Source organism: Schistocerca nitens, chromosome 3 (genome assembly GCF_023898315.1).
Source record: "Schistocerca nitens isolate TAMUIC-IGC-003100 chromosome 3, iqSchNite1.1, whole genome shotgun sequence".
Classification (NCBI taxonomy): Eukaryota; Metazoa; Arthropoda; class Insecta; order Orthoptera; family Acrididae; genus Schistocerca; species Schistocerca nitens.
In genome coordinates, this window is record NC_064616.1 from 532,152,320 (window position 1) to 532,164,860 (window position 12,541).

General features: G+C 38.6%; 1 protein-coding gene across 3 annotated transcripts in view; it reads left to right on the forward strand.

The window, feature by feature from the left end:
* Nucleotides 1-12,541, forward strand: part of LOC126248449 (guanine nucleotide-binding protein G(I)/G(S)/G(T) subunit beta-1) — a 78,665-nt gene that overhangs the window by 49,347 nt on the left and 16,777 nt on the right. For all 3 annotated transcript variants that reach the window (XM_049949433.1, XM_049949435.1, XM_049949434.1), the window contains exon 8: nucleotides 12,291-12,507. In XM_049949433.1, coding sequence (XP_049805390.1) covers nucleotides 12,291-12,507 — 217 coding nt within the window. The remainder of the gene's footprint in view (nucleotides 1-12,290; nucleotides 12,508-12,541) is intronic.

Consider the following 12,541-nt stretch of genomic DNA (forward strand, 5'->3'; position numbering starts at 1 on the left):
TGAGAAGAGGTCCTTCTGACCAGGTTGTGGATTGGGCATTGCCGGTTTAGCCACCACTACCTACTCTCCGGTGACCCGGCCCCGCAGTGCCCTTGCGGTCATGCCTTAACAGTGTGCCATGTTTTATTGTCGTGTCCCCATTTTAGTCAATCTCGTGTTGTCTGGATTGTCCAAAGACATCTAACTCTTTCACTTATTTTATCTGCATCTTTGTAAGAACTTTCTGGTGCCCCCCCCCCCCCCCCCCCTTGAGTTTTACTAGATTCTATGTGCTCTAACAATTGTGACTGGGCGCTAATGACCTCAGTAGTTGAGTGCCCTTAAACATCATTTGAATTTGAGATATACCAACATCCTTCATCTTGCACCATCGTATACAAAATTAATATTGTAGTCACCACATACAACTAATTTCTGGTACTTCCTACAAAGTGAATCAAGAACCCTCTCTAGCTTGACCAGAAATGCTCTGTAGGCAGAGTTAGGGGACTTACAAACAACAACAATTAGAAGTTTAGTTACACTAAATTCAACTGCCCCTGCACAACATTCAAATATCTGTTCTGTGCAGTGCTGTGATAAGTCTATGGACTAAAATGGAATACTGTTTCTTACATACATAGCCACTCCCCCACCCCAACTTGAAAAACAACTAGCTAATCTGTATCCTGGTAAAGAAAGCCTCTGAATTATCAAATTATTTAAGTGGTGCTCTGATATACCAGTAATTTTGGAGTCAACATCTATAAGCAGTTCACTACCTTAACCTCTAATACCTCTTATATTTTGATGAAATATACTAATTCCTTCCCTATTTGGAAACATAACATCCTCTGAAGGGTAGCCCTTAGAGTGACTTCCTTTAAGCTGGTATACCTATCAGCTGACTACAATCTAAAACAGGTGCAGCTCTAATGCCTACTACAGGAAGTTTTCCATGAGTGATACCACCACCCACTACACGGTCACCTATAAGCTTTGCCAGCCTCCCCTTCTCATACTTATTGAGGTGCAGGCCATGCCTAGTGAATTCCAATCTACTGATAGACCCAACTGGCACCACTGAGATGTGACCTCTGCCCTCTGCCATCAGCGCCCTCTCCAGTCCTATCTTAACGTGCCTAACATCCGCATTAGGATGAGGCCGATCATGATGCTGAAACAGTTGCACGAAATGCATATTAGTGCCACCAGTTTGAGTAGCTATCTTTACTAGGTCACCACTTACATCATATTCCCCGTCCCAATCAAGACTGTTCCCTGCTCCACCCACTATCACTACCTGATCCTCCACTGTAAAATTCCTACATAACTCCCCTATGCTGTCAGACACTTGAGCCAACCCTGCACTAGGCTTCACAGTGCTGGTGACCTGGTGCTCACTCCCAACACTTCCAGAAACTGCTGGCCCACACCCCTACTGTGTGGACTACCTAGCATCAGAGCTCTCTTCTTTCTGTTAGACTTTACAACTGACATATGCCTCCTAACTGCTGAGGACTGCTGTATGTCTGTACATCTACAGCTACACGAGGATCCTCTCCACTCAACTCGGACAGTTCGTCAAATCTATTGAATATACGAAAAGCTTAACTGTCTGGATACCTCCTCTTCCTAGCTGCCTTCTTGCCAAACTCCAGTTCCCATTCCCCACCACCCTTTACCCTCCTCAGCCTATCTAGTTCCTTTCTTTGCAAATTGTAACTGCACCTGAAGGGCACAGATCTTACGTTCCTGCTCCTCTATCAACTTACTTCCACTGCTTATTTCTATCTTCATACAGTCCTTGCTGTCGACATCCTGTTTTAGGTCCCAAGGTGGTAATATGCTGTTGGATCATTTTTAGGAGGAGAATGGGGTACCTCAGGGCAGTGGTTTGCAACACTGCTGGAGGAACAGAAAACGGCAACATCGTCCACAAATAAGCAGCACTGTACACAGACTCCTAACCATAGATCTGTATCTTCTGCCTGCTTGGTGACCATTTGTGCTTGCAGAAATTCCTCCTAAAGCAGTGAGATGAAGTGGGGAATTTTTTTTAAACAATTTATCCTTTGGCATCTGTGGAAACATGGTACTGTCAAAGAGAAATTTTGCAGAAGATTGTAGCCTTGAACAATGAGCTGTTTGTGTCCCTTTTATTTTGTTCTGTGGCGTACCCATCGAAGACTACCACAGTATTTTGATCATGTCACTGTACATAGTCACAAGACTTTCAAAAATAGTAGAAAAATGTTCGCTCGGATACCATTGAACTCTGTTTGTAGGAGGTAGCCACCATTTACATAATCAGCTTTGCTCTTTCCCATTTTTGTTTCACTTGGTAATGGCGTGAAGGTAGAGTAAAATGTGGATTTTGTTCCTTTGAGAATGCATTCCGTAGAAATTACACAAATCTCATGAACTAAGTCTATATATTGCGTGAATAATTACTTCAAGATACTACATTCAGGAATACTATTTTTACTGAGGATGGTACATTCATTTTAAAGTCCACTTTCACTAAAATTGTTATGCAACATTATTGGTGTGTATAGGGAGTAATTAAAAACATTTTGTATGACTCTTGAAGGAAATTAAATCCTTTACAAGATTAGCTGTTATGCATTTTGCACAACATTGAACTAAAAAAAGTCTCAGTAGCGGTTCAGAATTTTCCAACACGTTATATATGAAACTCGCAGGAAACTTAACGCACTTCAAAATTGATAAGTGCACAGTTTACCGAAAATGCTCTGTAAGCGATGTACTGATCAAAAACTGGAAAAAGTGGCATTTCTTAGCACTTTTTTCGAGATGGCAAATAATTCACAAGGGGAAGGGTCTAGAACTTTTGTTTTCATGCTAAGGATAATACATAAATGTACCTGAAAACTAAAATTACTCCACTGTTATCAACCCAACCCCTTTTTCAGAACCGTGTCTACTGGACTGGTAGTGAGAATCTGTATTGTCATCAGAAGATTGGGGTGCATTAGATGACGCAGTTATCTGTAATGAAGTGCTCGAAAATGAAAAAAAAAAAATGCTGCACATATATTTAGTTTGGTTTCATAAGCTTTAAAAGTGGTGTTGATTGGCAGCTTACGTTAAACGCTCAAGAATGTTAAATTGTATATAACAGAATGGCAAACATACTACCTATTACTGTGTTAGTGCATTGCAGTTGGAATCAGTCAGCTCACATAAATAACAGGGGTGCAACAATTTGAATTAATATGAAAAGGATCATTGCATAGGCTGTTGTAAGTGAACAAGCTGGTAGAAAATGAGACAATATCAGGAATGTGGTAAAACATCAAATCTCTGACATCGCTGCGGCTGGAAAAAGATCCTGCAAGAATGGGACCAACGATAACTAACGAGAATCGTTCAACGTGACAAAGTGCAACCCTTCTACAAATTGCTGCCGATTTCAGTGCTGGGTCATCAGCAAGTGTCAGTGTGCGAACCATTCAACGAAACATCATTGATATGGGCTTTTGGAGCCGAAGGACCACTCTTACACCCTTGATGATTGCAAGACACAAAGCTTTACACCTCGCCTGGGTGTGTCAACACGAACATTGGACTATTGATGACTGGGGACATGTTGCCTGGTGAGAAGAGTCTTGTTTCAAATTATATCGATCAGCTGGACGTGTACAGGTATGGAGACAACCTCATGAATCCGTGGACCCTGCATGTCAGTAGGGGACTGTGCAAATTGATGCAGGCTCTGTAATGGTGTGGGGTGTGTGCAGTTAGTTATATGGGACCCTTGATATATCTAGATATGGCTCTGACTGGGGACACATACATAAGCATTCTGTCTGATCACCTGCATCCATTCATGTCCATTGTGCATTCTGATGGACTTGGGCAACTCCAGCAGGACAATGGGACACCCCACACGTTGCTACAGAGTGGCTCCAGAAACACTCATCTTACCTTAAACATTTCTGCTGCTCACCAAACTCCTTAGAAATGAACATCATTGAGCATATCTGGGATGCCTTGCAACATGCTGCTCAGAAGATATATCCACCCCACCGTGCTCTTACGGATTACCTTAGCAGTTAAGTCCCATCAGATTTCACACACATTTGAACATTCTTACGGATTTATGGACACCCCTATAGGATTCATGGTGTCAGTTCCCTCCAGCACTACTTCAGACATTAGTCTAGTCCATCCCACGTCTTGTTGCGGCACTTGTGTATGCTGTAGACCATATTAGACAAGGGTACCAGTTCTTTTGATGCGAAATTTCAGCTGCAGCAGTCAGTTCTCAACCTAGTGACATTACAAAACAACACTTTTTTGTGCACATTACTGAAGCTTGGACTTTATCAGCTGTGTAACTAATGAGTGCAGATAACAACTGAATTCATAACAATTCTAGGAGGTGGCTCACAATTATCATTAATCTAGACACTCAGTGGCTGGGTGAGAATGGGAAACTAGAAAAATTTACAATGAAAGACGAAGTACAATGGATTCTACCACGGCCAGTAATGATCGAATGCATCTTACAAAAATGTTTTCCTGGCTAGACTATCAGTAAATATTCAATTTCTATTAAGCTGTTAGGTAGAGAACTACTAGTATGGTGCCATCCATAAATTACCTCGCACAAATTTCATGATTTTTGGAGGGGCCGTCTCCTTGTTTCAGGTGGCCATGTGACTGCCCCACGCACCCCCTTGTATGAAGAAACATTTTGCAGTTTTAAACTTAGAATTTATTAAATTGAAACACTTCCGGAATTGTGCATTTCTGTATAAAATCATTTGTCATAAAATAAAGAATATATCAAAAGTTTTAGAAAATTCGTAAAACATAACATACAAAATTTAATCATTTTGTGTCCAAGAACTTTGATCCCATTTCTTTATATTACTTACTGTTGGCATAGCAGTTCACTGTGTTCTCGATTTGGTTAATGTTGGGAACATTATGTGTATTCACATCATTTTCATCCAACAATACAGCATTTTGATCGTTCATCAAATAAAGAACTCCCCTGCCATGTCTACCTGCAATTTTTTGAGGATGAATTTGAGCAATACCTCTTGTTGGCTCTTGCGTGTGTTGGTACAGAACTTGCTTCAGATGTGATACATAGTCACAACGGAGTAAATTTACCACTGGAGTCATCATTTCATACAGGACACATACATGTCTGAAGTATGTTAAATCCAAACAGGTGGCAGAAAAAACCCATGTCTCAATAACTGCCACAAGCTAGTTTGTCAGACTGCAACACATAACCTCACATTTTATAAATTGTGAAAAATATTGTGATTCACATATGTGATTTGCATACTACGTACAATCATTTGTCGGTGTCCTAGCCTGTACAATATACAGTCTGGTATCTGTTGGCACAGAACACCGATAAGTTCTCAATTAAGAGGCACCATTTGTTGCTCTGCTGTGTTCAATGCACTTCTTCCTGGAGCATTTGTAGCAGTTTATATTGCATCAAAGTTAAAATATTTTATGTTGCACAGCTGAAACTGTAACTCATATATTTTTGTTGGGATCATTATCACAAGTGGAAGTAAACATTGAGTTCTCATTAACTTTTCAAAAGCTGGTAATTCAGAAAGTCAGTCTGTGGCAAGAGTATCTGCATTAGAGGAAGAATGTTTTCCACTACAAATCTGTACAAATGTAAGCCCAATGTGTGTCCATCTTTCCTTTATTAAGATCACTGCATAAACTGAGGGAAAAGTTTATTTTTCGATGACCACAAAGTTATAGTCAGGTAATTTTATACAGTAGTCAAGGTGCCTTAATATTGGCTCTTGAGCATTTACTGTTGTAATAGCTAATGGCACATGTGCTTTGTCATCCAAAGATAAAAATAATACTTGACCTTGGCCCAAAACTAAAGCTAAAGTTTCAAGGTTTCTTGTAGTAGCTGTAAAGAATTTGTCATCTTTATGCATTACATGAAGCAAAGTGTCATTCGTACAGTTTAACTGGAACAGTTACCACGTGTTCCCCCCCCCCCCCTTCCCCCATGATGATTCATCAGAGGAGGAGTCTGACTTACTGTGAAGCCTTCTTTACATGCTTTGGCTTGTAAATCGTAGTGTTTTGCAGCACCTTTTAACCTCAATGCAGAATCGGTCATCAGCTGCACCACCAAAAACTGCAATCTCTTTTGGGACTTAAAGTAAACCACTCTAGGCTGACAAACAGTATTTCAAATTTTAAGAGTTGCTGCTAAGTTGGAATTACTTGTACAAATTTGTAGAATTTGTTTTTAGAACTAAAACTTTCGTCCGTCGTTTGACTGTGCTGATCTTTCTCTTAGGTACGTTTCTTTCCTGTTGAAAGGCTTTATTGAATGCTGTTATTCTTTTTGTTGCTTCATCTGTCGCCGCCATGCCAGAATTGCGATGTAAAAGCAAGCTATTGAGCTCAGATTCTAGTCCTACAATTTCATTCCGTTCTGACAAGGGAGTTGATTTTGGTACTGTTCAAGGTAACATGCTTCCTGTTGTTGCATACCTATATCTTCAGTCTCTCCTGGTATGTCCTGGTTGGTTTCTTCCAGCAGTCAAACGTAAGCATGTAAAATGATGAATATGGGCATCTTGCACACGACCTTGTACCTTCTGAGATTGCGTCCAACATGCAGAAAGATGCGGTGGCTGATTTTGCTTTATAAGTAGTGAACAATTACTGAACATAATTGATGGGCTTATTCTGTTTTCAATTTGCCACAGAACACAAAACATATTTTTTGTGGTGCAGAACGAAATGTTAAATATAAAACTCACTTGCTTTTACACCCACGGGCAATAGTTGTTTGGCAGTTTTGACTGCTCAGAAATTTAAAAAAGTGTCATTTTTTTCTTCAGTTTTATTTGCAATTCTTTGATATTGGGAACCACTTCACCTTCAACATTGTCACTTTTTCAAACATCTATACAAGGTATTGACTTTGTCTTGTAGATTTTATTTTTGTCAGCATAAACTTCACTGTACACTTCATATAGTTTGCGCTAAAGAAAACTGAAATCATTTTCTACTCATTTTAAATTTATTAGATAAATCAGTCACAATCACAAAATAGTAGAACCAAGGAAGCATGTCCATTACTCAGCAAAAGTAGAATTTTGATGGAATGGTATAAACAGTTCAACAGAAATGAAATCAGAGCAGTGGCAGTTCATATGAAAGTCTGACGTTTGACATCATAGGTGCAGTCAGCATGAACAAGAATCACATTTCATGGGTGCCATGTCAAAAAGTGATTTTTTTATGTTGTCAGTTTTCAGACTGGTTTGATGCTGCCCGCCACGAATTCCTCTCCTATGCTAACCTCTTCATCTCAGAGTAGCACTTGCAACCTAAGTCTTTCATTATTTGCTGGATGTATTCCAATCACTGTCTTCCTGTATGGTATTTGCCCTCTACAGCTCCCTCTAGTACTGTGGAAGTCTTTGCTCCATGTCTTAACAGATTTCCTACCATCCTGTCCCTTCTCCTTATCAGTGTTTCCACACATTCCATTCCCCTTCGATTCTGCGCAGTACCTCCTCATTCCTTACTTTATCAGTCCACCTAATTTTCAATATCTGTCTGTAGCACCACATTTCAAATGCTTAGATTCTCTTTTATTCTGGCTTTCCCACAGTCCATGTTTCACTACCATACAATGCTGTACTACAGACATACATTCTCAGAAATTTCTTCCTCGAATTAAGGCCGTTATTCGATATTAGTGGACTTCCCTTGGCCAGGAATGCCCTTTTTGCCATTGCTAGTCTGATTTTGATGTCTTCCTAGCTCCATCCGTCATTGATTATTTTACTGCCTAGGTAGCAGAATGCCTTAACTTTATCTACTTCATGGTCATCAATCCGGATAAGTTTCTCACTGTCCTCATTTCTAATACTTCTCATTACCTTTGTCTTTCTTTGATTTACCCTCAATCCATTCTCTGTACTCATTAGACTGTTCATTCTGTTCAGCAGATCATGTAATTTTTCTTCACTTTCACTCGGGATAGCAATGTCATCGGTGAATCGTCTCATTGACCTTTCACCTTGAATTTGAATTCCACTCCTGAACCTTTCTTTTATTTCCATCATTGCTTCCTTGGTGTACAGATCGAACAGTAGGGGCAAAGGGCTACATCCTTTCCTTACACCCTTTTTAATATGAGCACTTCATTCTTGGTCGTCCACTCTGATTATTCCCTCTTGGCTGTCATACACATTGTATATGACCCGTCTCTCCCTATATCTTACACCTACTTTTTGCAGAATTTCAAACATCTTGCACCATTTTACATTGTCGAACAGTTTCTCCAGGTCAACAAATCCTATGAACGTCTCTTGATTTTTCTTTATTTAATCTTGTTTCATTTATTAACCACAATGTCAGAATTGCCTCTCTGGTGCCTTTACCTTTCCTAAAGCCAAACTGATCGTCATCTAGCACATCCTCAGTTTTCTTTTCCATTCTTCTGTATATTATTCTTGTAAGCAACTTGGATGCATGAGCTGTTACGCTGACTGTGCGGTAATTCTCGCACTTGTGAGCTCTTGCCATCTTCGGAATTGTGTGGATGACGCTTTTTGTAAAGTCAGATGGAATGTTGCCAGACTCGTACATCCTACATATAAACGTGAATAGTCTTTATGCCACTTCCCCCAATGATTTTAGAAATTCTAATGGAATGTTATCTATCTCTTCTGCCTTATTTGACCTTAAGTCCTCCAAAGCTCTCCTAAATTCTGATTCTAATACTGGATCCCCCCTCTCTTCTAAATTGACTCCTGTCTGTTCTTCTATCACATCAGACAAATCTTCACCCTCATAGAGGCTTTCAATGTATTCTTTCCACCTATATGCTCTCTCCTCTGCATTTACTGGGGAATTCTTGTTGCACTCTTAATGTTATCACCCTTGCTTTTAATGTAACCAAAGGTGGTTTTGACTTTCCTGTTCGCTGAGTCTGTCCTTCCAGCAATCATTTCTTTTTTGATGTCTTCACATTTTTGCTGCAGCCATTTTGTGTTAGCTTCCCTGCACTTCCTATTTCATTCCTCAGCAACTTGTATTTATCTATACCTGAGTTTCCCGGAACATTTTTGTATTTCCTCTTTTCATCTATCAATTAAAGTATTTCTTCTGTTCCCATGCTTTCTTCATAGTTACCTTCTTTGTACCTATGTTTTCCTTCCCAGCTTTTGTGATGGCCCTTTAGAGGTGTCCATTCCTCTTCAACTGTATTGCCTACTGAACCATTCCTTATTGCTGTATCTATAGCCTTAGAGAACTTCAACAGTATCTTGTCATTCCTTAGCACTTCTGTATCCTACTTCTTTGCGTATTGACTCTTTCTGACTAATGTCTCAAACTTCAGCCTACTCTTCATTGCTACTATATTGGGATCCGAGTCTATGGTGCTTCTGGTTATGCCTTACAAGCCAGAATCTGATTTTGGAATCTCTGTCTGACCATGATGTAATCTAACTGGAATTTTCCCATATCACCCATCCTTTTGCAAGTACACAGACAGATTTAAGCCTTAGTAAATGATGATGATAGAATTGGTAATGTTTTTAAGGCATAATGCAAAACAAAACTTCATACTTGCAATATCACAAAGCTTACAACTCCCCCCCCACCCCCACCCATCCTTGTCACATGATGACACACTTTTGTTGACCCCTCCCTCCCTCTTACTGTGTGACGTAATTTATTGATTACATCAAAGCACATGTGTTAGTTGGTAAATATCAGCTCAGTGGTTGTCCTGGGATAGTAGATAGGATCTGAGATTTGATACCAGGTTTGTTCTTGGAAGTTCTTTTCTTCCACATACCACTTTTCACCTCTGTAAATCTTCACTAATGTCCAGAATGTCTAGTTGTTAAAGTTCATGACTCAGTAAAACTAAATTGTACGGCACAGTATGATATAGCTGTCAGTGCATTATATAAGGAACCTAAAACAGATGACACTGCTTTTGTTTGGAGAATGGTCTACAAAGACATTCCATTACCAGCAATAAATGACAGTAACTGGAGTTGTGGTGCAATGAGGGCAGAATTTACAGTCAATGTGTTTACGTAAAAATGGTTACAAAATTGGAATAAATTTTTTGAAAACATGATTCTCTTTTCATTTATTTTGGTTTCTTTTATCTACTCTTAGTATTACCATTATTTCACGTTCCACGAACAAGCACTGTACTTTCATTTTATGCTTAACTTCAAGGAACTCTACTTCTTGTGTAAAAATTGGCATTTCACATAGAGAAAGTTTTCTGTATTTTTGTTTTCGGGATTTTATTCTGACACTAGGTTCTGTAACAGAATCCTGACCTGCAGGTTGCATATCTGCGTAGAATTAGATTTTTCAGTTCAAAACGTGCAGTGTTCTGCTGCAGAGTTTCTTACACTATTATTCTTATCAGCTCAATTTAAACATCCTCTCCTGTTGGTGTCTTAGAGTAGAACAATATTTTCGTTTGAAGTTGGTCTTCTCCTCATTTACTGTTGCTGCGAATCATCTGCAACCTTCAGTGTTGTGTAAATGTATATCAGAACAAGAAATGAATAGGAACATAATGAATAATATTGTAGACTGCCTTTTACACGGCAAATTTATTTCACAACATTCATCAGATGATATTAAAATACATACAAACAAACATGCGTAACTTAGAGATGAAAATCTGCATCATTGTAAGGGGGCTGGAAATGGAAATAGTCTAGCTTCAGTGCTGAAATTAGCTTCCGCCCCCTTACCATAACAGTAGGCCTCACAAAATTACCACCTCCAGCATTTCAGCTTCAAAAAATTGACACAATTTTGCTATAGGTTACTTAGCACTTGTAATTACATGAAGATTAAATTTAATAATTGTGTGCTGAAATTATATGTTGGCATGCGTGAATGCTTTCTTTGTGCATTTCTTGATATTGTTGCAAAACATTTTAAAACTTGTCCAGTCAAGATTTGTCCCTATGTTCTGTGAATTACGTAACAGCAGCTTCTTTCCACACCTACCCTTCATTGATCATTGTAACTTAATCAGGTTTTTGCCCTCTGTTGTGTCTCTATACTGACCGATAAAGAGATCCAGCAATAAACATTTTTTGGCTGGGGAGAAGTTAGAAGACTGTGCAGTTTTCTGCTTACTTTTCTTGTACTAGACAAGATACATTCAGTGGTAAAGATAGTGTTATATGATTAATATCTGTGGTCGAAGCATGATAATTGTGTAAGTAGCTGATTTTAGTGGTGGTGCCAAATGTGTTTCTTTCTGATGTAGACCAATACTGAACCTCATTCAGTGGTTCAGAGTTAAGTGTCAAAGCAATCTAGTGGTTTGTTGAACAGACTTTCTGAACCGAGGTGAAAATTGATCTCCAGGTAGCGATGTTTGTACAACTGGCTCTAAATATCTCAGTGGTGTAAACTTAATAGCAATGTCACTGCTCACGTTAAAAGTGGAAAACAGATTTGATAATAAAGTTAAAATGTTTTTGTAGTATAGTATATCTGCTACTAATTTTTCATTAAACATGTGTCTGTGGAATAGAAGGTGACCAGAAGAATTAACTGAAAATCAATTTGAAAATTCACATTCTGTTTGTCAGACATTTCATAGTATTGGGAAATTGCTGAAAGGCTTTTGTTGTTGCATTCTGAATTATTTTATGTTCCTCTAACAGATTTAGTAATAAGTAACTAATGTATGTTTTCTTCCAGTGTTTTAGCTGTGAACACTATTTTTATCAAAATCACAATAATTATTTATTATTGATGTCATTAGTGAATGTGTGAATCGTGAGGGTGCAATTAAAATACATCTCTGTGTGTGTACATCACATACAACTCTCACTTCTCGCTTTTATGTGATCAAAACTTTCTTCTAGAATAATTACTCTGGAAAATTATACTAGTAGATATTGTTAACTTGTTCCCCAAACTAATAACCATTCAAACAGAGATTCTGAACAAAACTTTGAGAAGGCCAGAAACATTTTTCTTTGCAGTCAAAATTTTCATCAATTTTTTTATACTTGAAATTTGGAGCTATCCACCCTATTGATGAAGTCTGTTATTTCCTAATTATTTCATTATGAATAATTATAGAAATTGTACAGATATAGCAGTACTCCAGTAAACGCAACTTAATGTGTAGTTGTATGCCTCTCGCATTTAGCAAAACAGGGCTCAAGGCATACATGCACTTCAAAAAATTGAAAGAGCGTAATAGTAAGTTTTTCTCAAGGCTTGATTTAATTTTTATATTTTATTTTTTGCAGTTCTTTCCAAATGGCTATGCCTTTGCAACAGGCAGTGATGATGCGACATGCCGTCTATTCGACATTCGAGCAGATCAAGAATTAGCAATGTATTCTCATGATAATATTATTTGTGGGATTACATCTGTTGCATTTTCTAAGTCTGGTCGCTTACTGTTGGCTGGTTACGATGACTTCAATTGTAATGTTTGGGACTCAATGAAAACGGAACGTGCAGGTGAGAAATCATTGAACATTTGGTATTGAGAGAC